General features: G+C 53.5%; 1 protein-coding gene and 1 long non-coding RNA gene across 18 annotated transcripts in view; one reads left to right on the forward strand and one right to left on the reverse strand.

The window, feature by feature from the left end:
• The first annotated feature begins 12,393 nt into the window (after positions 1 to 12,393).
• On the forward strand, positions 12,394 to 14,248 carry LOC134556301 (uncharacterized). The gene is made up of 3 exons (XR_010081644.1): positions 12,394 to 12,624; positions 13,324 to 13,453; positions 13,564 to 14,248. It is a non-coding gene; the product is annotated as an uncharacterized LOC134556301 (long non-coding RNA).
• A 669-nt stretch (positions 14,249 to 14,917) lies between these two features.
• Positions 14,918 to 24,887, reverse strand: part of MBNL1 (muscleblind like splicing regulator 1) — a 68,296-nt gene continuing 58,326 nt past the window's right edge. For 11 of the 17 annotated variants that reach the window (XM_063408535.1, XM_063408531.1, XM_063408524.1 and 8 more), the window contains 4 exons: positions 22,756 to 22,791; positions 21,992 to 22,086; positions 18,980 to 19,054; positions 14,918 to 18,139 (listed from right to left, as the gene is read on the reverse strand). In XM_063408535.1, coding sequence (XP_063264605.1) covers positions 18,998 to 19,054; positions 21,992 to 22,086; positions 22,756 to 22,791 — 188 coding nt within the window. In that variant the 3' untranslated portion in view covers positions 14,918 to 18,139; positions 18,980 to 18,997. Of the gene's footprint in view, positions 18,140 to 18,979; positions 19,055 to 20,036; positions 21,383 to 21,991; positions 22,087 to 22,755; positions 22,792 to 24,887 lie in introns of all 17 variants that reach the window. The other 6 variants (XM_063408525.1, XM_063408527.1, XM_063408528.1 and 3 more) reach the window with 4 other exon arrangements.

The following is a 24,887-nucleotide window of genomic DNA, read 5'->3' on the forward strand; positions in this document are numbered from 1 at the left end:
CCAGCCCTGCCTGTTCCTCACATCAGCTGCCCTTTGCGAACTGCCCTCCCTCCCATTCCTGCCTGAAGGGTCTAATTAGGGGAAGGAATGGTCTCGAGAATGCCAGTCAGGGAAATGGAAATCAAATTGTTCCGTTTAGTGCTGCCACACAATGAATCCTGGATTTTTAGCCTGATGCCAATTCTCGCTTTTATTTTATTTTTGGAATATCTGAAAATGCAATAATGACAAAGAAGTGTCAGGAGTTTAAACTAAGCATTAAAAGCCCCTTTTTGTGAGCTCTCTTCCAACAGGTTTGAAGCAGATGGGGGTGGGAGCACCTTGAGCAACACCTCTGCTCTGCTATCTCCACAGCCAGATCTCTTTATCCCTTTCCCAGCTATTGTTCTGTCCCTCATTATCCCGCAGCTTTCTCTCCCCAGCCGCTGTGCCCTCCTTCCCCCGGAGCTCTGTTGGGCACGCTCACCCCTCGTTACCGGCGCTGGCTCCTGCCCTGTCCCTCCCGGCCGCATCTCCCGGTGCTTGGGTGCTGCCCCCGGGCTGATGCGGGCTCTCCTGTCTCAGAGCCCTCCGTGCCCGTGTGCGCCTCCAGCCCGGCCCCGGGGACTCTTCTGTCCGCACACGGCAGCCGGAGGTGAAACCCAGCAGCTCCCAGAGATGTGAGGGAGGAGGCGATGCCAAGGAACAAACACAGACACACGTCAGTACCTCAGTGAAACCCCCTACAGCTGATCCTGCAGGACAAGAAAAGCAGCTCAGCCCTTTCCCAAGCGGAGCCCCTGGCGCCCCTCACCAAGGCCGTTTCCAGCACACGGGGCAGCCTCTGGAGCTGCAGCTTTGGCTGGGGCTGCACAAGTGCAGCTCCGCAGTGCTGGGGGTGGCCCTGCTGCAGAGGCCCCTCTGTCCCCACGTTCCCTCCTCCCCACTGAAATTCCAAACACAAATAAACCCCTCTGGGTTTTGGGCTGAGTCACGGCTCTGCACCCTGCTGCGGCAGCAGGACCCCCCTGTGGCAGCAGGACCTGGCACCCCACACCAGCTGGGGCCAGGGCCCGCTGCAGGCACAGCTTCCCCTCCTGCCCTTCAGCCTCTGCTCGCCCTGTGCTAATGCTTTCCATCTCCTAATGAGTGATTGTTTATCCAGCTCTTAAGGGATTAACCTTTGTCTTTTCAATTTGGAGCTTCAGGAGCTTATTCCATGAGCCCAGTCTAAAAATGTACTGGAAAAAAAATGACTGGCATAGATAATCCTTTTTATAACCTCTAGAATTTAACTAAAAGAACCTACTGTTAAGGAAAAATGCATCTGTTAATGTTCAAATGTGAGTCTGGTTGTTGCTGTACAACCTTTTAAAGCTATTAATGATTGATTTTAATGTCTTGTATTTAGTGGGGGGGGGGCAAGATCAGCACTGACTTAGAACCACAGCAAACTGGGGGTGGGAAGGAAAAACCTCCTCTGTGAGTTTCTCTTTGCTGCTTTAATTTCTAAATGAAGTAAAATCAATTATAAATGGGGCAGGTAAAAGAGCTGCACTCCCAGAAGTGCAGGTATGGTTCTGATAAGGATCAACACCAAACCACTCTGAGTCCTGGGGGTTTCTTAAGAGAAACTCCTCCCTCATGCCCAGAAGCAGCGCCCTGGCACAGAGCTCACTGGCTTTCCCCTGGCAGTCTGATTCCCCCATGCCTCACACCTCCATTGCAAACTGTAGATTGGGATGGTTTACCCTGCTCTGGTGAGAAGCCCGATGGACAGGCTAGGCAGGAATTTAGCCCAAAATTCTAATTTAGCCCCAAAAATGAGCACAGGCAGGAGGAGCAGGACGTGACACCTCTGCAGCAGCAACCCCACCTGCAGTGCTGCATCCACCCCTGGGGCCTCCAACACAGAGAGGACGTGGGGCTGCTGGAGCAAACCCAGAGGAGACCACGAAGATGCTCCAGGGCTGGAGCCCCTCTGGAGCCAGGCTGGGAGAGCTGGGGGTGCTCACCTGGAGAAGGGAGACTTCAGAGCCCCTTACAGGGCCTAAGGGGGCTCCAGGAGAGCTGGAGAGGGGCTGGGACAAGGGCTGGAGGGACAGGACACAGGGAATGGCTCCCACTGCCAGAGGGCAGGGCTGGATGGGAGACTGGGCAGGAATTGTTCCCTGGGAGGGTGGGGAGGGGCTGGGATGGAATTCCCAGAGCAGCTGTGGCTGCCCCGGTCCCCTGGCAGTGCCCAGGGCCAGGTTGGACAGTGGGGCTGGAGCAGCCTGGGACAGTGGGAGGTGTCCCTGCCATGGCAGGGTTGGCCCTGGGTGGGCTGTGAGGTCCCTCCAAGCAGTCTGGGGTCCTGTGGTTTCCAGGGTCAGGCCATGCTGACTGTCCCAGCCCCATCCCTGGGGCTTGCCCGGGTGCCAGCAGTGACACCGAGAGGGGGCACAGCCCCACCCTGCTCGTTCTCAGCCAGTCTGGTTTGCTCAGCTGGTTCCGTGTGAGTGATGAGCACCGAGGAGAGGGGAGCAGGGCTTTGTGTCCCGCGGTGTTTGAGCTGTGCCTGGCAGCAAGGCACACTTCTCGCCGTCCTAATGGAAATAAATACCTCCCTGGAACAGGTGCTAATGAGGCTTCTTCTGTTTGGCCAAGGGAGCTGCCTCGGGAACCCTGCCAAATCCCCTTGGCCTGCTGCAGCCGAGGAGTGCAGCCACAGCCAGGGCTTAGAGCTGCTGTGGAGTAATGAGGATGGGATCATCCTGCCCAGCTCACTGACCACGTAATGAGATCACATCTCTGCAGTCAAAATCTGGCGGTTCAGTGAACTAATTCTGTGTAAACTGACAGGTGTAATTACCAGGGCCCTTTCTGGACACAGTGGGGTGTGCCTGTCCTGCTCTGCCCTCCAGAGCCGTGGCTGGTGGGGCTCCCCCTGCCCCGTGGCTGCCCCGTGCCTGGGGGTGGTGGCCCCCTGTGACCCCTCCCCAGCAGCCCTGGCCACAGGAGCTGCCTGTGGCAGTGGTACCCAGTGCCTGATTTCCAAAGCAGCAGCTGCTCCTCCATGAGGAAATGTCGTGTCTGGCGAACACTGATGGGAGGATAAGGGGCAGGAGGAAAGGTCAGGCACGGAGCCTTCCATCACACTGCAGGAAACAAAACCTGCTTTCCACAGCCCCCTGACAAGCAGCTTCCCCAAGCCTGCCCTGCACGCCAGGTCCCAATGCCACGTGTTTAAACTTCATCCCTTTTCTGTGCTTTCTCCAGTGGATAAAACCTGATTTTTAAGTTAATTTTTGGCACTGACTAATATTAAAGCACATCTCATTAGGGGCTGTTTAAAAAAAATGCAGAGCCTTTGGCATGGGGGGAACACTAATGTGCACCAAACCACATAATTTTATTTATATTTTCCTGTTTAAATGATTCCAGGGTTTTAAAAGTCTGTTTAAAACCGGGGTAAAGGATTCTCTAGTGGTGTTAACTGGGCCACTCAGAGCAAATGGGCTTTAGCAGAGACATGCACACATAAATGTGCTGTTCTAGCAGTGATCACGGAGCAGGCAGCGAATCCTCTCTCCGTGAAAGCACAGAGAAATGACAGGCTTGTGGTTATTGACTTTGGGGTTTGAAATGAAATTCAGCAATTGTTTTCTCTTGCGAACAAGAAACGCAGAATTAATAGAATTCGCAGGAGATGAATATTCAATTATCCTGGGTTTGGGGGTTTTGTGGTGTCATCAGGCAGTGCTAAAGCCACAAAACAAACATTTCTTGGGAGGGCTGCCTCGGGGGCCAGGCTGGCCCGGGCTCCAGCCCTGCTCAGAGCAAGGCCAGAGCCGGGCACGGGGGAGGAGCTGCCCCAGAGCCAGCAAAGCCCGGTCCTGGGGGAATCACACCCGGGAGGGCCTGGGGCACTCACTGCAGGGTGACACGGGCACGTCCTGGGGCCCTCCCCTCAGCCCGGGGTGTCCTCCCCCTCCTCACCCATCCCAGCTCCCGACGCACATCCTGACACCATCCTGCACCTGAAAAGCCTTTTGGCAGAGGAGATTAAATACCTTCTATGGGAAATAGGAGGAGAAATCAATATAAATAGAATAAATATGAATACAAATACAAATATAAATATAAATATAAATATAAATATAAATATAAATATAAATATAAATATAAATTCTTTTAGGTTCCCATAACCTTGCAGAGGAGGCATCAGAGCAGCACAAGCAAATGTGTTTACAGCTTCACACTTACATTTGAAACGTGTTTCTAACCTGACATCTGTGTATTTTCAGCCCTTTCCAAAGCTCTTGTTTTGCTTTCTCTGGCTTCTGCTTCATTATTCTAATTTAATAAAGCCCCAGTGAAGGCAGAGTGCCGACTCTTTGTGGCTAATGAAAGACATTGATTTGTTTGTACTTCTTGTTATAGATTTTTCCTAATTACAGGCATTTTTCAGAGGCAGTTGAAAAAATAAATGAGCAGCTGGTTTGAATGTGCAACCTATTATTTTATTTCCTAGAGCTGCAGAAAAAGTATTAATGCTCACAGTGGGATGGTTTTCAGCGGAGGAGGGCAGAGAAGGTGTTTTCCAGGTGGGAGCGCCCTCCCTCCCTTCCCTCAGCGCTGCCGTCCCAAGGGCTGAAGAGCTGCGGCTCCCGCCTCACCAGGCTGTGACAGGGACACTCGGGTTGTCAGGGGACACTCAGGCTGTCAGGGGACACTCGGGCTGTGCCAGGGACACACGGGCTGTCCTGGGACACACGGGCTGTTCTGGGACACACGGGCTGTCAGGGGACACTCGGGCTGTCCTGGGGACACTTGAGCTGTCAGGGGACACTCGGGCTGTCAGGGGAGACTTGGGCTGTCCTGGGGTCACACAGGCTGTTCTAGGACACACGGGCTGTCCTGGATACACATGGGCTGTCAGGGGACACTCAGGCTGTGCCAGGGACACTCGGGCTGTTCTGGGACACACGGGCTGTGCAGGGACACTCGGGCTGTGCTGGGACACACGGGCTGTTCTGGGACACTCGGGCTGTCAGGGGACACTCGGGCTGTGCTGGGGACACTCGGGCTGTTCTGGGACACACGGGCTGTCCTGAGACACATGGGCTGTGCAGGGACACTCGGGCTGTGCTGGGGACACTCGGGCTGTCCTGAGACACTCGGGCTGTGCAGGGACACACGGGCTGTGCAGGGACACTCGGGCTGTGCTGGGGACACTCGGGCTGTCCTGAGACACTCGGGCTGTGCAGGGACACACGGGCTGTGCAGGGACACTCGGGCTGTGCAGGGACACACGGGCTGTCAGGGGACACTCAGGCTGTGCCAGGGACACTCGGGCTGTGCTGGGCCTCTGCAGGGCAGCCAGGGCAGGAGCAGCAGCAGCATCCCGGGAACTGCAGGGAGCGGCAGAGAAGTGCTCGGGGTGAGCGGGGATGGGAGGGACACTGAGCCCTGGGCCCAGGATGCTTTCCCAGCACACGGAACCAGTCCTGGGCCGGGGGCAGGGTCAGCACGCCCAGGGCCTGCCCAGAGACCCCCGGGCCTGCCCAGAGACCCCCGGGCCCCGGCACAGGCTGTGCTGGCCCAGCTGGCCCCACCAGCAGCACGCCCTGCTGCAGGACAGGGACAGCACCTGTGGCACCCACGGCTGCCAGGGGCCCTGGCACACAACACCCTCCACACAAACCCCAGGGCAGCGCCTCTGGGACCCGCTCGCGCCATCCCCAGAATGGCTTCCCATGGAATATGAGGGGAATATTTCCGAGGTAGCTGCAGGCCTTTCTCTCCAAGCAGTGATGAGCTTCAGCTCACAGTGTGCCCATCCCCAGGCACAGGCAGCCCCTGCTCTGAGGAGCTCTGGCCAGGGGCAGGGCCTTGGCAAACCCCACACAGCCCTCCCTGCCGGGGCCACCGCAGCCCGGCCACTTCTTGTCACACAGCTCAGCAGAAATCACACACAGGTTGCAAAACCATTGCTACACTCTGGAAACTCACCCAAGTCACAGCCCTGCACGTTTGAATCATGCTCCCCACAAAGGCTGACTTTCCTATGAAAACAAACCACTACACGCTTCTCCATCCCAGGCAGGAGGAGCTGTGGGGGTGGCTTTGTTTGTTTGTTTGTTGATTTGGGTTTTTTCTTGGAGAAACCATTTAAGAGTTGAATCAAAACAAAGATCTATTTGGAGCCGGTTCTTTTTGCTACGGCAAATTAAGAAAAAGCTGAGTTTTAACCCAAATCATTCACATGGCAATGTGTTTGTTGCAGAAGGGCACAGCACAGGACTCCTGCCAGCACCTGGCAGCTCTGCCTCTTCCCTGCCCAAGTTTCTTTCAGAGCAGCAGAATTGCAGCAGCGGGGTCGGGAAGGTGCTGCTGTTGGGATTCCTGCTGCCCCTGCCGCTGCAGGAAGGTGCCTCAGGGGGCAAACACAGCGAGGTGCAGAGAAAAGGGAGCTCCCCCCGGGCAGGGGCCTGAGAGCCTCGGCAGGGCAGGGCAGGGCAGGGCAGGGCAGGGCAGGGCAGGGCGGCTCCCCCAGCCGGGGTCCCGGGGCAGGGGGGTCTCACCGCCTCGGGCTGTGCTGCACGAGTGGGAGGAGCAGGGGTCACTTTGCCAGCATCCGTGACAGAAGCAAAAATAATCCTTTCGCTCCCACATGGTGAATTTGTTAGCGTGATTCACTTGGAAGCAGAACTCGTTCCAGCGGGGTGGGCCATGGAGGCTGCTGCAATCCGAGCGGGGGCGGGGATGCTGGAGGGAGCGCAGGATTCCAGAGGGGAGCCGGGCCCTTCGCAGGGAGCAAATCCCCTCGGGGCCCTGCGTCGGCTTCCTAGTGAGCAAACGAGGATGGTCCAAATTAACCACCCTGGGGAAACTCCTGGACACCTAAAATGGGGGAGGACTGTGAAGAGCTGAATCGACTGTGGCAGGAGTCTGGAACTTGAAAACCGAGATTGTTTGTGACCCCAAGGCTCATCTGGGGGTCCCGTGGTGGGGCACTCGGGCAGAGCGGGATGCTCCTCCCTCCTCGGACAGGAGCAGCAGGAGGAGTCACAAAGAAGCAGAGGAGGAAAAATCCTCAGAAGTCCGGTTTGACAATAAGGAAACAACCTTGTCAGCTCGTTCAAACCCTCCTTGGCTGCCCCAGGGCGAGTGCAGCCCAATCCTTCGGGTTTTCTGCCGGGGTGCCCTTGCTGCTGGTGCTGGTGGGGGTGAGTGGCAGGATGGGAGGACAGGACTCAACTCTGCTGAGATATTTTGAGACCGACAGAGCCTCCCCTGTGCTCCCTCCCCACCAGAGCATCCGGAGAGTGGCAGCGGGCAGGAAACGGGTCTGGCTCTATCTGGAGCCTCCTGCTCTGCCGCAGCCCGGCCACAAACGCCGGGCGGGGGTTCCTCCCCCGGAGCTGGAGGAGCACGGGCGGGCAGGGGGGCAGCCTCTGTTTCCTATCCTAACTGGTACAAAAAAACCACTTGGGACCCCCACACTGCCCCATTCCCCCAAAATTCAGTGGATGACTTGCACATGGAATCAGAACAGATTCCTGGCAGGGCCCTGCCCAGGGAGCAGCACCAGCTCGGGACAGGACCCGAGGGTGCCTGAATGAGCCAAGCTCCAGGCACAGACAGCAAACAGAGCCCAGAGGCCCAGCTCACTGCTCAGCTCACTGCTGAGTCCACCAAGGAGCCCTTCCCTGTCCCCTCAGCACCTCCAGGATCCCGAGCTGCTCCGCTGGGTGAGGAGCAGCTGAGGCTGGAAGCTGCCCCTCGTTATCCACACGAGCCTGACCTGGCTCGGATTCACAGCCAGTCCCTGCTGCAGAGGGAAAATCTCCCCCCTCCCAGCCTGAACGAAGTCGGGGGTTGGGCAGAACCAGAGCCTTTACTGAGCTCTTTGCTCTTTCCCTGTCATCCCAGGAGAAGGAGTTCAATGGCAACAGTCCGGGGTGGTGTTTTGTTTGGTTTGGGATTTAGGTACGTGGTTTTATTACTTAAAGAGAAGATTGCATCCTCACAGATCTGGCAGCCCGGCCTGCAGGTGCCCATCCCTCGGTGAGGGCAGAACTGAGGCTTGAGCTGTGAACCCCCTGCCATGCCCGGACTGACCCCCCGGGCCGAGCCCCTCCGCGCCCTTTCACTGCTCCTCTGGGAGCCCCACACCAGTGGGTGGGCAGAGAGGGGCCCGTGCACCCCGAGCTCCCCAGGCTGCCGGGGTTCAGAGCCTCAGGGAGCAGGGCAGGAGCTGCTGCTGCGCTGTCCTGGCCCGGCCCGGCAGGACCCTGTGCCTGGAGGGGCAGGGAGGGCATGGCCGGGCCCTGCCCCTGCCCCTGCCCCACAGGCCGAGGTGTGGGGATGGCTGTGGGCAGGGGCAGGCCCAGGAGGGGAGAGCCTGGGGCACCCCAACCCTCACACGGGGCTGGGATCTCTCGGGGGTCTGCAGGTTGGTCAAGCAATCCTTATTCCCGGAAATTCCCAAATGGTTTTCAAGGCCTGAGAAAAGTGATCCCGAATAGCTCCCCTTTTATCTGAACTTTTGGCCATTCGTGCCAAAGCCTTTGTTGACAATTTGTAACTTTTTTATTTATAAATTTCCTTCCCTCCACACGGGCTGCTCTGCACCAACAGCTGTTCCACACAAACAGCTTTGCAGGCAGAGTTCTTCTCCCAGGCTGAGTTATCATACTTCCCCCAGATACCGGCCTGCTTAATCATTAATGGATTCTTAGATGCACTGGAGTATTGTACGGATTCCTGTGGTGCACTGAAGGAACCCAGCCCGTGCTCAGCGCTGGGGCAGCAGCTGGGAGATGAGTGCTGTGTCCTGGGCAGAGCCAGCTCCCAGGAAACTCATTCCTGCTGGAAGGTCACACATTTTTTTAAAGGTTGTCGCTTCCTGCGGCTCTGGGGAACAGTTCTCAGCCATGGAAAAGCAGCGGATGTTTAAAAAAGACACCGAGCCCCAGAGTCACCGGGGGCTGGGGTTTTCCAGCCGTGCCCCCGAGTCTGCTGGGAAGGACAAACAGCCAGAGACACCCGAACGGGCCCTCGGGAGGGACCCGAGGGGGTCCCGCTGTCCCTGGGAGGGACCCGCTGTCCCCGGGAGGGACCCGCTGTCCGCGGGAGGGGCTCGGAGTGTCCGGGACACACCCGGGCTCTGCCCTGCAAACCCGGCAGCCCTGGCCCGGCACAGCCAGAGCTGCTGCCCCAACCGAGCACACCAGTATTCCTCTTCCCTGGGCGATTCTGACATGTTTTGAAGGGAGCTGCGAAGTTTTTACATTCATAGTTGCTATTCAGTATTTTGAGTCGCAATATTAATTTTTTTTCACATTGAGTAGTGTTAAACCCAAAGTGCTGGAGCGTGGCAGTGCTTCAAGCTGCTAACAACATTCTACTCTGAAATGTACCCATAAATAGGAGAGACTGGATAAATTATACTGTACAGCTCCGTAAAACTGACATAAACCCATAAGCAAAACTAACAGGGAAGAAAACCTCTCCTCAACAAAGCTTATCTGAGTCCTTTAATTCTCATCTCCAAGTCTTTCCTTGTTTAACCCTGGTTTTAAAAGACCTTTGAAAGTTTACTTTTTTTTTTTTCCTCCTCTTTCTTAAAATAGTTCCCGTTCCGTGCAGTTTTGCAGAGTGAGTGACAGGATTTTTCCTCTCTCATTGCCATTTGCTCCCCTGCTACTGATAAGTACTGGCAAACCTGGGGTTCAGCCCGGCTGGGGAAGAACCCGTGCGGACTCAGAGGCACTGCCAGCAGGCTGGGGCTGTCCTGGGCTGTCCCACAGAGGGGCTGTCCCCACCCTCCCCTCACAGCCTGCCCCCAGCGGCCCAGCCCAGCACGGCCGGCCAGGTGCTTCTGGTTCCTCCGCTGATAAAGCATCGCACATTTTTGCGTTATCGCAGCAATTTCTGCCCCGGTGCAATGCCGAGCACGCCCCAGGAATGCGGCTGCAGGAGCGCCGGGGGCTGCGGAGCATCTCCCGTGGCAGCCGCGCTCGGTGCTGCCCCACGGCCCCGGCAGAGCCCCGGCCCGGCCCCGCGGGACCCCGGCACGGGCAGCCCCGGCCGGCCCGGGCTCTCCTTGGGATGGTTGGTTGGTTTGGCGGGTTTTTTCAAGTTAACTTCCTCAGCTGCCTGCAGGTGCAGCAAATCTGCTGCTCTGCTCCTCCCCCCGGACTGCAGCCGGTGTGAGCCCCAGCACACCCTGCACACCCTGCAGCCCCGGACTGCACCCCCAGCACACCCTGCAGCTCCAGCACCAATCCTGCACCCCCTGCAGCCCCGGACTGCAGCCCCAGCACCAATCCTGCACCCCCTGCAGCCCCGGAGTGCAGCCCCAGCGCACCCCCCGCACCCTCGCTGCCCCTCAGGGCAGCTCCTCAGCCACTGAACAGACCCGCTCGCTCTCACGGCCTCTGGAACCCAGCAGGAGTCTGACAGTGAACATTCAATTAAAGCAAACCCACACGTGGTTTGCAAACTTTTTTTTTTTTTTTTTAATTACAGTGCATCAGAATTATATTTTTAATGAACTGTACTATGCTGTGGTGTTCTCCATCCACTTCCAAAGCTCAGGAGTGCACAGATGTGCATTTTCTGATCTCCATTTTTTTAACCCTGCACAAACGTGCCGAGACAACAACCTGCCTGCAGAAGCAACACCTGGCCGGGTGATGCCCACAGAAGGGCTCAGGCATTACGGGACCGGCGGCACCCGGGGAACTGCGTGGGGAACCGTGCGGAGCGCCCCGCTGGCTCCGCGCCCGCGCCGCAGCTGCTCCCGATCCCCTCCCTGCAGGCTCGGGGGGACGGGAGCGGCAGCGAGCGGTGCCCGAGCGGGGCTGCGGCAGCTCCAGCAGCTCCAGCAGCTCCGGCACTGCCGCCCCTCCCTCACCCCCGCCCCGGAGCTCCCCGGCCCGGCGCGGGGCAGGCCCGGGCCGAGAGGAGGCACGAGAAGCCCCAACGTGCAAAGGCGCAGGACAAAGCACCAGCCCCGCTGTGGTTTTAATGCTGCTCTCCTCCTCCTCCTGGGGAGAGGCGGAACGCAGCGCCCACCGAGGCACCCCGGCAGCCGCAGCCCCCCGCAGTGGCCCGGGCCCCCGGCACACCCCGTTCCGCAGGGACACCCGCATGCGGGGGCAGGCACCGCGCACGGGGGCCGGAGCCGCTGCACGCCCGGGAGGAGACAGCTGGGCCTCCTCCGGAGCGCAGAGCGGGGCTGACTCAGCTCCGGCACGGCACAGCCGCGCGTGGGGCTCCACGTGTCCCCGCAGCCGCGGGCCCGGGCTCCGGCAGCATCCCGAGGAGCCGGGAGCGGCGCCGGGACGCGCGGGGCAGCTCTGCCAAAGCCTTCCCGGCTTGGCTCGGGACCCGCTCCCCAGGCAAGAAGAGACACGAAGCCGCTGACACGTTTCTTCCTGTTCCCATTGAAAGCTGCGTCGGAGCAAGGCTGCGAGAAATCGTGTGCTGGGATTAACAGATCTCTCCCCAGAATGAGACTTCGGCTCAGAAGGGGGGCTGGGAGGGTTTAAAAAATTAATACAAAATTCTGAGTGCCCGAGAGTACCGTCACAGCCCACGGGACAGGCTGCCAGGTCCCTCCCCGGCTCCTCCTGGCCTGCAGGCGTCTGAGCTGGTGCCACTCGGAGAGCAGCAGTTGGGTTTGTGTAATCATTAATATCCACTGCACCGGGAAAGGATTTACAAATCAAGTACAAGAAAATGTTGCCCATCTGTTATGAGTGGGAACCTTCAAACTGCAGCATCACAAACTATCGCCCAGGGCTGTGGGGGGAGAACAAGGAGGGAAGAAATCACAAGGAGGAAGGGGCTGGAAGGATGTCCCCTCCCTGCGGTGTGGGATGTCCCTTCCCCCGGCTGCTGCAGGCTGGAGGGACCCTGCCCTGCTGGGCACTGCCCGGGATGGGGCTGGCAGGTACCAGGGAGGGGAGCACTGCAAGGCGCTGCGGCAGGGAGAAATGCAAAATGCCGGGAAATATCCAGGAAACAGGAAAGGCCCAGCGGTGAATGTGGAATGACACGGGAGGGGCACGTGGAACACAGAGCAGGGTTCTGGCAGCTTCTAACACTGGTGCTGCCCGAGGGTTCTTGCCTTGCACCTGCATGTTCGGGCACCTCAGAGCGTGAGGCCGGCCCTATCCCGTCCCGTCCTGTCCCATCCCATCCCCACATCCCCACGGGAGGGTGGCAGCGCTCGGCCCGAGCTGCCCCAGTCACGGCCCCCAGCTGCTCTGCTCACCCTGCGAGCGACTCAGGGCTGCAGGGCCCGGGGGAGGCGGGACGGGACCCGGGGGAGGCTGGATGGGACCCGAGGGAGGCAGGGTGGGACCCGGGGGAGGCAGGGTGGGACCCGGGGGAGGCGGGATGGGACCCGGGGGAGGCTGGATGGGACCCGGGGGAGGCGGCAGCAGCCCCGCGGGCTCAGCCGTGGGCACTGGACTCAGCCCTGCCTTCCTTTGATGAAGAACGGGGGATTCTGCCGAGCAGCGGAGCCGCGTGTGTGAACTCGCAGCTGGATTGCGTTTTTGCTGCCCTGAAAGCAACGTGATGACTGAATTCCAGAGTAAGAAAACAGATTGGGAAACAGGAGATTGCTCAATGCACCTGCTGGTGAGTCAGAAGGCACAGACCCGGCACGCTCCCTCTGCAGCGAGGGGCTGCACCATGACAGGGATACCCCGGGGCAGCCAGGAGCGACCCTGGGGGACCCAGCCCTCACTCTGGCAGGGAATTCGCAGAGCAGGCTCGGCTCTGGCCTGAGCCCTGGCCTGAACCACTGCGAGGGAATTCCGAGGGTGCAGGGCTGGGTTTGGCACCCGAGTCCTGGCCAGGCACCAAACGCCAGGGCTGCCCCAACCAGCAGCAGCCTCCAGCCCCAGCCCGCCCTGGTGACACAGCCACGGCCAGGAAGGGGCCTGGGGGTGGCTGGGGGCTCACAGGAACGGGAACAGCTCAGCAGGGTCACTACAGAGGGTGTCCAGCACTGCCAGGCCAACACCTGTCCCTGTTTGCAGCACCTGGTCACAGGAGGTTCCTCCAAAGGAAAATAACGTGGATAAACCCAGAGTGTGCACCTCAGTGCAGAGACATCCTCCAAACAGCATGGAGGCGTTTGGGGAACAGGCACCAAGTGACTGACACCGGCTGTGGGGAGAGGTCAGCACAGGCGGGCAGCAGTGACCCTCCAGAGGGAATGCTGACACGGGCTCAGGGACCCCCCAAAAATTGTATGGGGCCAGTTGGATTTTGTGAATTCCCTCCAGCTCTCCTGTGAGCTGCTCCTCTTCCCTCTCTGTGCATCTATTTTAGGATGAAGTTTCACTTCAGCACAGATGTTCAGAGCTGGGTTTCATGCAGTAACGATCTGTTCACATCATTTTCCTTTTTGCACCAAAACCACGAACTGAGGAGCTGGAGCCAGCAGCAGCTGGCAGAGCTGGTAAGCGACACTGGGCTCATTTCCCCCTTTGCCTACGGCAGACACTGCGGCGTGTCCCGGGCACTGCCCTGGGCAGGGCTGAGCCCGACCAGCGCCTCTCCCTGTGCCAGGGCTGTGCCAGCACCAGGGCCCCGTGCCACCCACAGCCGGGACCAGAGCGGGGTGATCGCCATCCCTGCGCCACAGGAAAACGGAGCTGCCTTGGCTTTGCCACTTCTGAGCGCTGCTGGACACGTTGTTTTCCCTCAGCAGCCAAATGTGGGGATAAATGAAATGCTGGTGTCACCCCGAGCACGGGGGCAAAGGGAGCGCAGGGGAGTGGGTGCTGGGCCGGCAGGAATGGGGTGTCCAGGGGTGCTGAGCTGGGAAATGGTGCTGGCTGGCAAAGGCCAGTGCATCCTGGGGGGTCACAGGAGACACCCGGAATCCCCCCGGAAAAAAACTGCCCTGTGGTGTTTCCTTTTATCAATTAAAGCTGTGGTGTTGTGATCAAAAAGTTTGATTATCAGTGATTTGTGGGAAACCGACGGAGGAACTGCAACACGTGGCAACAGGGCTCCCTCTAATGTCAGCCACTGCCTGGCTGCACCCTGCTCCCTGCTGCCCCTTTCCCTGCACCTCCCTCCCAGTTCTTTATTCCCTGCTGCCCCTTTCCCTGCACCTCCCTCCCAGTTCTTTATTCCCTGCTGCCCCATTCCCTGCACCTCCAGGTTTCTGCTCCCCATTTTTTGCCACCCCCAGTTCCATGCTCCCTTTATTCCCTTCACTCTGAATTCCCTGTGCCCCCATTCCCACTCCCCTCATTCCCTGTGCCCCCATTCCCACTCCCCTCATTCCGTGCCCCATTCCCCACTCCCCTCATTCCCTGTGCTCCATTCCCACTCCCCTCATTCCCTGTGCCCCCATTCCCTGTGTCCCCGTTCCCGCTCCCCTCATTCCCTGTGCTCCATTCCCACTCCCCTCATTCCCTGTGCCCTCATTCCCTGTGCCCTGTTCCCACTCCCCTCATTCCCTGTGTCCCATTCCCACTCCCCTCATTCCCTGTGCCCCATTCCCACTCCCCTCATTCCCTGTGCCCCATTCCCACTCCCCTCATTCCCTGTGTCCCATTCCCACTCCCCTCACTCCCTGTGCCCCGTTCCCTGCAGAGGGAGGGGTAGGGGTCCCAGTGTGTCCCTGAATCTCAGCAGTGTTGCCACAGGAGGGTAACGACAGCTGAGGCTGACCCAGAGCATCCTGGTGCTTTGTATTTACCCTTGGATCTAAAGGAATATCCTGAACAGGTGGCATTTTAATAAACGTCCTGTGGATGGAACGTGCCGGTGCAGAAAAGCACCAGTATAAATAAATAAATGAAATAAATAAAGGCCCAAATAAACTGTGGGCAGTCCCACAAGTGCTCAGACACGTTCAAACCTACAAAACCCAGTGGAGCCACTTTTAACCTGGTAGAGGAAAAGACAATTAAGAAAGAGAACTTTTATTAGGGCAATTTCACTTTATTTTTTCCATACAGCAAGGTCAACTATAGCAGTAATAATAAAATAAGCATAAACCCAAACTGCAGCCCAGGACAGAGTACGTAACTGGAGCAACTACAAGCCAAAGTAAGTCTGTGGTTACGCAGGAGCAAACCCGAGGCGCCCGTCCTTGGGGCAGGTGGGGCGGGGGCTGCAGCGCTGCTGCCGCTGCTCAGAGCCCCCACGCTGCTCCCGCCCTGGCAGCCTCAGCATCTCCAGGCTCCTGCAACGCTCCCAGGAAAAGGGAGGAGCTCCCAGGCTGGTTTTCACCTGCTAAAAGAACAGGACCACTACAGCAAGAAAAAAATCCCCGACCCTACAGCTACGGGTGCTGTTCCGTTTGCCTGTCCATGGTTGAACTCTGTGAACGTCGGTATTTGTTTTGAAGAATCTTTTTTTGTGAACAAGAAACCACTGAAATTGTCAGAAACTGGTTTGAATAGCATATATCTTTAATATATTTTGATACTTTAAACATGCAGTAGATTTTGAATAATGTACGGAATATCTGAGCCATGATTCCCTGGATGGGCTGAAGTACCTGCTTTTTTTTTCTTTTTTTTTTTTTTTTCCTTTTTTTTTTTCTTAATGATTTTCAGGCAGATTTGACCCAGTGGAGCTTCTGTCAGTCATGAGATCTCGGAAGGATGGCAGATCTTTCCAGCTGAAAAAATCCTGGCAAACTACAAGCTGTCCACATAAAGCAAAGCAACTTTTTGGAAGGGGGATGGAGTGCTAACTCTGTGCCACTTTTGCAAGCAATTTTGTTCAGCCTGTCATTTTATTTAGCCTTAACAAAACTCCTTGTAATTATAGACATTTTTATTCAAAATAAGATCTTACTATTATACAGGTTTCTCTCTTTTTTGACTATATACAGAAGTGCAAAAAGTCAACCTTCGCTCTCGACGTCCCAACTGCAGCATAATCAACCCTCAAGAGTTTGCACACACACACTAAAATTCTTGTTACGTAAACTTTGAGTATTTGGATTATCAACAAAAAGTCCCTTGATCTATTGATTATGCAGCTTATTTATAACAAGGCCTGATATTCAGGGATTTCAAAAAATATTTAAACAATATTTTAACATTTGAAATGGATACAGTAGAAAATAAATTTTATTCTAATATCTAGGAACTAGATTTTTTTTCTCATAATAACTAATTACAAACAAAATAAATCATCAAAATATTACTCAATTGTCTGCCAGGATTGTTGCCATAGCAACAACTTAACTTCTTACTTAGCAATGATTATATAATTATAAGATATCCATATAAAAGATCTTTGTTCTTTTAATGAAAACTAGACAAGAACTAACAATGACTGACATTCTTACATTGTCATATTAGATCAGTAAAATAGAAATCATTTAGTTAACAATAATACGAATACTCATAAGACACTACATGTAGATTCCAAACTGAGTATGTTATGAAGAAAACTACTTTTTTTTTTTTTTGTATTTTGAAAAAGTCATCAGTAAACTCTAATAAAACAAAACTCTATGAACTGAAATGGTATCAACTGGTAATAGAAAATGAAAATGAGCTAATAAATGTAAGAAATAAAAACTACACTTTTAACAAGAAAAAAAATAAGTAAATTTTCTATGGTAAGTCACTACAATAACATGTGAAGTCACCTATACTTTCTTAACACGATTGAAATTACATTGGTATGGGTTTTAACCCGTAATGTAATAATCTAAGGCTTTAATAGATGTACAGTACAATCAGGAAAATCAACACATCATTCTTATCTATAAAGCATCTCTCTCAAGCATAAAAACTCGCGGTAAACTCGGAGTACGGCGAGTTCTACAACCGAACCCGCGCCTCTCCCTCCTGCCCGCCCGGGGCCTGGCCCCAGGCAGCCCCTGGCTGAACAGAGCAAAAATATCCTTTACTGGCTGCAACATCCAAACCACAAAAAGGAATTCCTTTGGATGAATCCATTCTTAAAACTTGAATGCACATCTATTTGTTTGTTTTTATTTTGTAAAGGCTTTCTAAGGCTATAAGCAGTTAATCTGAACAAAAAAAATCACATATAAAACTCACCCGAGTATTAACCCACCCAATTTCTACACTAATTAACGTTTCATTTGTCCTATTTTGGTTTGTCATGCATCTGCTGTCAGTGCTTCTGCGTCTTTGTTTAGAGTCACCGCGGACGCGGGACTTGATGAATTAAAGTGAAACCCATCTCTGCAAAACATTTATAGTCCTTGTGACTGGCGACAGAGGCTATAAATAGAGCAAAAGAAGTTCCTCAAACATTTGTTACTGTGTCTCAGAAATGGCTTTTCCCTTTTGCAGCTCGCCTTACACAGCAAATGTGCATAAATGTGACACACAACGCCTCGGGAGCGTGGTAGATAACATTGTCCATCAGGTTCTGCACAGCTGGAGCATCTCTGGTGCTGCCCGCCGGCTGAGGAGCAATCGGCCATTTCTGAGACAGCTTTGGTTTGAAACAGAACGGTGCCCTTCGACTGATCAGTACTCATCGAGTCAGTGAAAACGTGGTTCTGAAAATAACACTGCGGAAATAATACTCTGATGGATGTACAGTCTATGGCACTTCATGAGAATCCTTAACAACGTGGTACTTAAAGCCATTGATGTGCTTTAAAATATACACAGTTGTGGTTTTGCTTGGCACATTCATCTCTGTCAGATTCCTCTCTTCTCATTTCTTACAATCTATTACATTAAAAATATTACTCTTAAACAAAAATTACTGTGCATGCACGCTCTCGTCTATAATGGCAATTTTAAATACAAGGTGCACCTTTGTTATTTGTAAACCTTGAAAGAAATAAACTTACTTTAAAAAATTATATCTTGGTCTACAGACGTACCAATACATAGTAACTGTGGCCGCAGCAGCGCCGGCCCCCCCGGCTGCGCAGCGGGAGGGGCGGGCGGTGCTGCGGGCTCGGACAACAACATCACCTCAGCACAAATACCAATTCAATGTACACAGGAGATAGGCAACAGTGTCAGTGGAGTCCCACGGCCTCGCCTCGTCTCGTTAACATGCAATGTGTGATGTCACTGCTGAGGGGTTCCCGTGCTGCTGGACAGTATTTACATACACTATGGCTAGGAGCTCGGCCTCTGCCCTCCCAATCCGGCCTCTTCGCCTCCAACACCATCTGGGGAGGGAAGAGCACAGGGCGTTCTTGGCACTGCCAGCACTCGTGTCACACCACGCCAGCCCCAGCCTGCCATGGCACAGGGCTGTGTCACACCACGCCAGCCCCAGCCTGCCATGGCACAGGGCTGTGTCACACCACGCCAGCCCCAGCCTGCCATGGCACAGGGCTGTGTCCCCGCAGGAACCCCCTCCCATCCCACCCCAGGCATTCCACCCATCCTGCCCCTGGCCATCCACCCTCCCCGCATCCCTCAGCAGTCTGACAATGCCTTTCCTCAGCTGAAAGGAACAGCTGGGGTTACAAACCCACTGTGGCCAAAGGGCCAATCCTCACCCTCAGAAACAATCCCATTATGGCCAAGGAATTCAGTAAAAACACGGCAGAAATTGAGCACAGGGGAGAGGAAGGTAACACAAAGGAGGAGCCATCCTGGGACAGGATGGCTGCGGGGCTGGAATCTCACAACAGGAGAATTATGAGCTTCCAAACCCAGGAAATGCTGGGATTCCAAATGTTAAGATTTAGAAGCTGTTCTTTCTGAAGACAACCTGATGGAACTATCTTTCCCCCCAGTCTGCCCCTCAGCTCAGGCCAGTGCTGAGGCCACCACAGAGAGAACATAAACCTTGGTGAACCCTGATTTTTTTGGGTGGGCATGTACAGACTAACACATGATGTGGCCACTGGCACCCACAGGAGACCCCTCAGAGAGGAATGACCCCTCAGGGACGTCAGAGCCTCTGCCTTTCTTAGAAAGAAAACAAAAACATTCTGTCCCTTACAGCAACAAATTACACATGCAAGAGTAAGAAAAAATACAGCAACAACACAACTTACTGTTTGATGACCAAATGTCTACATCTGTGTAACATACTTGTGGCTAGTCAGATGTTCGGCAGATATTATGGGTATCTACAGGTAAGAAATGTAAACAGTGAGTGACACGTGCAGTGAGCCACCCAGAGGCACAGCATTTGTACAGAACATCAGTCTGGGAAAGGGAGGATCAGCTGGGAGTTGGTGGGTTTTATATCGTAACTGTAAATTAAAGTCAACTGAAGTGCTACAATAGCAACTTACAACTGGAAAACACTGGGTTAAGTACTACTGGACAAATATAAATAAGTATTATTGGTTGTTCAGGAAATGGGAGAAGTTAACTTCTACAAGTCATGCAGTGCAGTAATTGAAAATAGCCCTTTTTGTTGGCCTACACAAAATTCTGTGCTTTCAGTGTCTCAGGTGATGAATTCTACAGTGGCCTTGTTTCAGTGTGATTTTGTGAAGTGTTCACTGCTGTCACTGTCCTGGGTTTTGAATGCCAAACCTACGATGCCCTGATTTTCGTGGCTGGTGAAAATCCCCAGCTGAGAAGAGCTGTGCCCTGCCCACGGCAGCTGCGGCACGGCAGGGCAGTGGCAGGCACAGCCTCCCCATGCAGGAACACTCCCAGAGCACCCCTGCACGCAGGGCTGAGCTCGTGGCTCCCCTGCAGCTCAGTCTCCCGTGTAACCAGCCAGGATCACTCTGGGAGCCAGCTGCCAGCAGTGCCACTAGCCGGTGACGCTGCACCCTGGGCCACGGCGGCCCCGCAGCGCCCAGGGGCAGCAGATGTGCCCAGCCACAGGGCTGGGGCTGGGGCCTGGGACACAGCGTGGATTTGCACAGTCCCAAAGGGCTGTGGCACTTGGAAAGACCCTTTTTCCTGACGGGCACCAAGGCTGGCCTGTGAATGTGCCCAGACAGAGAACGGGGGGTTTCTTCTCAGCTAACTCAATGGCAGGTCCTGCTGTTGTCTCTCCACCCGTGTGCCCTCTCCTCCCTGGCAGCTCCCACGTCACAGCATTGCCAACTCCACAGAAATGGGCTTGGAGCAGAATGAAGCTTCTCATACCATGTTTTCCTGCTGCTGCAGGGCAGGCTGTGGCACCCGACTGGAGCAGCACCAGGGGCAGGGCTGGCGAACGCACCAAGGAGCTCCAACACCAGCCCGGGAAGGTGAAGGGCCAGACCTTGAGCCTTTGGCATGCAGGCACACGGCATCAGGGGCATTAAATACCTTCAGCATTGCTCACATGGCATATACATATATGGCTATATATGGCTATATATGTATATATGGAGGTTTGGCTGCAGAACTGCACTAAGTGTGTTATGAGGCTCTGGGGAGGAAAGGCATGAAATGACCAGATTCTACAGCAGCAGGTTTTCCCTGTGATCTACCTGGGAAGTGCACGGTTACTAACAGAGAGATGATTTTAAAATAGTGGCTTTTTCCGTGGCTTGTCTTGTCCTCACAACCCTCAGGACATGCACAGGATACACAGACACACTGAAATGAACTGTCTGGTGCAATAAACTGCAATAGCAAGAGACTTTGGGCATACAGGAGGTTGCTTGCTGAGCTGGCACATATGCAGAGGTAGCCCTGCCTATGAACTAGCTTTTCAAAACACAATTTTTTAGGCCAAATTTAAAGTGAGCTGTTCATTCAGCAAACATTTCTCAAGAGAAGAATGTGCTAGCTGCTGGGCAGACTAATCTGGGTTGTTTTTGGAATTCTGCAATATCCAGGTCCCTTTGGAGGCTTGGGACGTGTAGGCCTAGGTGTCACTGCAATATGCCATTTGGGAATTGTAATTTTGAGAGATGAGGAAGCAGACAGGTTAACGAGGGACGTACAGCTGGGGCAGCACAAAATGGTGCTCAGCAGGTGAAGGTGCAAAGGCTCAGAGCCGAAGGCCCTGGGGGTCACCTGCAGCCCTGGGTGTCCTGAGGAGTCACCTGTCCTGAGGCAGGGGCTGAGTGCCCCAGGGAAGCTGCCCTGACAATGACATTTACCTGCACAGCTCGTCCCACACACAGGACCACACCTGCACAACGCTGAGGAGGACCCGGAGCTCCCTTTTCTAAGGGGCACACACGTGATCCCACTGAGCTGGAAGCAAGTCCTGCATATCAGACCAGGACTGGTGGCTCCATGGCAGGGACAGCTAACTGCCCAGTAAATCCCAAAAAATAATTTGCTTTTAGAAGAGGAACAGGAGGCTCTTTAAAATGTTTTTATTGTTGCACTTTCAGCCAGTTGTTGTACAGAAATCTGCCCTTCTGACAGTGTGCTGTGCTCAGGTGCAGCTCCAGCCACTCCTCTGGCCCAGGGACTCATCTTTAGAGCATTGGTTCTGGCTTTCCTGGGAGGACTCCTAATCACTTACGTGGTGAAGCATTACTCTCATATTCCTGAAATACACCCAAACAGGCAATGACTGGGGTGGCTATTGAGAAACAAACCCAGACTCTAATGGGCATTTTCTTAACTGAGCTGTTTAAAGCAATGGGCCATTCCAAAGAGAATCACTAGGCTGGAACAAAAGTTTCAAGGAAGTTTCTGTGTGGCCCATGCTCACAGGGTTTTGTTTTACACTTGGAAGAGGAGAGTCAGAACATGTCTGGACTGCTAAACTCAGACTGTAAGAACCTGCAACCCCTCTGCACAAAGGCTCCCCTGGCTTTTCCTGAGTTCTGCACTGAAAGGAGCTGTTGGCTCCACAGAAACGGAAATAAATCATGGGTTTGTGTATCATCCCTTGCTCTTTGCATCCCTGAGAGCAGAAATAAGCAGCATGGCCCATAAATGTCAAGACTGAGTCAGAAATTCTACCGTCAATTATTTTTCCCACCAGCACTGGAACTGCAGCACCTTTGGAGCACGGCTCAGGGCTGATTAAGCCGTGCCGCAGCTCTCTGAGAGAATGTGTAGGCCAACAAGAGGTCAGATCCAAACCCCCATGCTCATTAAAGCACCAATTTCGAGTTGTCTGTAAGGAACAAAGCTGTAAATTAGCAAACCTGGTTGGCTGTGGCTGTTGCAGCGAAGGGAACACTTGTGGCAGATGTTGTTGCTGCAGACACAGTGGCTGGCGTAGCACCGTGCACCATGGGAACTTTCGGAAGGAAAATCAAATAAGCAAACATACAGAAGAGTGTAGCAGTATGGGACCAGAGCGACACGTGGGAGGGCCATCGAGCATGTTCACCACAGACAGCCCAGGCACCATTGCAGCGTGACATGCAACCGCAGCGCAAAGCAGGGCAGCATTCCGCAGGGAGGGGGAGAGAAAAAAAGGGGAAAACGCTTGTTACCATCAAATCAAGGAAATCCACACAAACAAGCTTAACCATTTCAATATGAAAAACAACAGGAGAGTTTTTTTCAATGCCCTTATATTTACAAATTTTTGCCTTTTAAAAATTCAACCCAAATATTTACTGCTAACAGAAATTAATCTCGTAGAAGGACAGAATGCAGCTATGTGGCTATGGTAAGATACAATCTTTAGTTAACACAAGATAGTTTCTAAACACTGGAACTCATAGTCCAGTCAAAATCCACCAAGGAACAATGTGCAATTAAAAAACGCTGTACAAAATTAACTTCTACGTGTCCATGTCAATTAAATAAAACGATCACATTTAATTGACAGGTGTTAGTGCAGGAGGCTCGGGGAGATGGACTGGCACGAGGGCTGTACATTAAATCTAGCAGTGGATTTTGAGGGTCTGTGAGCTGCACCACAGGTTTAAGATAATCAAGAAACAAAGCTGGCACCTACCAACACTTGTAGCGGGTGTCATGCACAATATTGAGCCTGCTCATCATGCATTGCAACAGGAAGGTGGATTTGGAAAGGGAAAAGAATTAAAACAACCCATCACACGTGTAATTAGAAATTTCATTTGAACAAAGAAGAAAAATTGTTATTATGGGCACAGTGGCATGTAACTGTCAGCACAATCAAACCATACAACAGCAGTGATCCGTTAGAACGAGCCTCAGGGCAGGGCAGCGGATGGAGCTGTGCTGGGACCTGCTGGCCCCGCAGCACCGCCAGGAAACCTTCCTCAGCCCTAACTCACAGCTCCTGAAACCTTCCTGCCTTTTCACACAAGCCTTGTCATGGTCCCTTCCCTGCTCTTCTCAGATCAAAAGAGATACTTCAAACTCACCCTGCCTGCGGTCCTCAGTGCGAGGTCAGCGGGACCTGTCCAGGCAGACGGACAGTGGGAGCTGACAGAGGCCTCCTCTCCTCTCCTCTCCTCTCCTCTCCTCTCCTCTCCTCTCCTCTCCTCTCCTCTCCTCTCCTCTCCTCTCCTCTCCTCTCCTCTCCTCTCCTCTCCTCTCCTCTCCTCTCCTCTCCTCTCCTCTCCTCTCCTCTCCTCTCCTCTCCTCTCCTCTCCTCTCCTCTCCTCTCCTCTCCTCTCCTCTCCTCTCCTCTCCTCTCCTCTCCTCTCCTCTCCTCTCCTCTCCTCTCCTCTCCTCTCCTCTCCTCTCCTCTCCTCTCCTCTCCTCTCCTCTCCTCTCCTCTCCTCTCCTCTCCTCTCCTCTCCTCTCCTCAAGTTAGCAATTCTTTTTACATTACACAGCAAAATGCCTTCCACCAGAGTGATCTCACAATCTTGTATTTCTGCTTCCAAGATGTTAAACATACACTGATCTTCCAGAATATCCATTTTTAATAAATTATTTACTTTTTAATTTAACAAATAACATTTATTAACTGTTAGTGATGATTGACACAGCAGAAACTGAAATAAACTCTGAAATCTGGGAGTGAGATTGCAGTTGAAATGGAAACTCATCCTAGCAGGCTGCCAGGAAATGCTGCCTTTGTGACATCCCGTGACTGCTGGGGACAGGGAATGGCTCCAGCCGTGCCAAGCACTGCAGGGGATGCACTGCCTCAGGAGCATTTAACTGTGCAGGGAAGAATCAGTTTAATTACTGCTGGGACCAAGGTTATTCTCTGTCACTGCTCTGTCTGTGAGGCAGCAAAGGCAAGGACATCATCTTGTTTCCTAATTACTCCTCTGTCTCATGGAAGAGACTGAGAACATTCCCAAAGAAAGGGTAAAGGAAGGGTGCCTCTCCTGCCCTCCCCAGGCACAAATCATGGCTGAAGCCAATGGGGTCTCTTGCAAGATTAAAAAATGGAGCAGTATTTGGCTAAAAAGTACAAACAATAATCAAAACTGCTTTCTTGGTCCCTCTTGAGGGCTCTCAGTGGCATTACTGGGGTTCCAGAGAAGAAGCTGTGAGCTGTGGCTCTGCAGAAGTGCCCCGTTCACAGGGCTGAGCACCCTCCACCAGAGCTGCTGCAATGTTCTCCACCCCATGCACAGGATGGGGATTTACTACAGGCCACGCAGGAGCTGGGTATTTACAATGGCCCTGAAACATCCCTGTAAAGCTTTTCAGTTAGAAGCTCCAAATTTCAGCCTGAACGATCATCATTAACATTATGACCAGTGCACACAGTTTTTGAAAGGGAATTTAAGCAAATGAACATGAGGCAGAAAGTAGAACGCTTGCTAGGGTGGCATAACGCCCAAACTCAGAAATTATGCTATATGACCCTCTTATCAGTAATAAAAATAATTTTTGCTATGATCTTAATATTCAGCTTGACTTCAGAAGCTTTGACTGACTAATAAGAACACATGAATAATGAATGTGCACTTTCAATGTTCCTTGGCTGTTTGGCACAAGGCAGAATTTTAATTTGAGGATGTTCTGACGTAACTGACCATAACTTCACAACCAGATTATTTCTGCAGAACATTGAAGCTATGAATGTGATGCTATTTTATGAGTATTCTAGGTTTACTGTTGCTCTAAATTTTTTTCTCTTTTCTCCCTTGTATTATTCCCCTCAGTCTACTTTTTCTGCCCAATCTACTACAGCCT

This window comes from Prinia subflava, chromosome 11, assembly GCF_021018805.1.
Source record: "Prinia subflava isolate CZ2003 ecotype Zambia chromosome 11, Cam_Psub_1.2, whole genome shotgun sequence".
Classification (NCBI taxonomy): domain Eukaryota; kingdom Metazoa; phylum Chordata; class Aves; order Passeriformes; family Cisticolidae; genus Prinia; species Prinia subflava.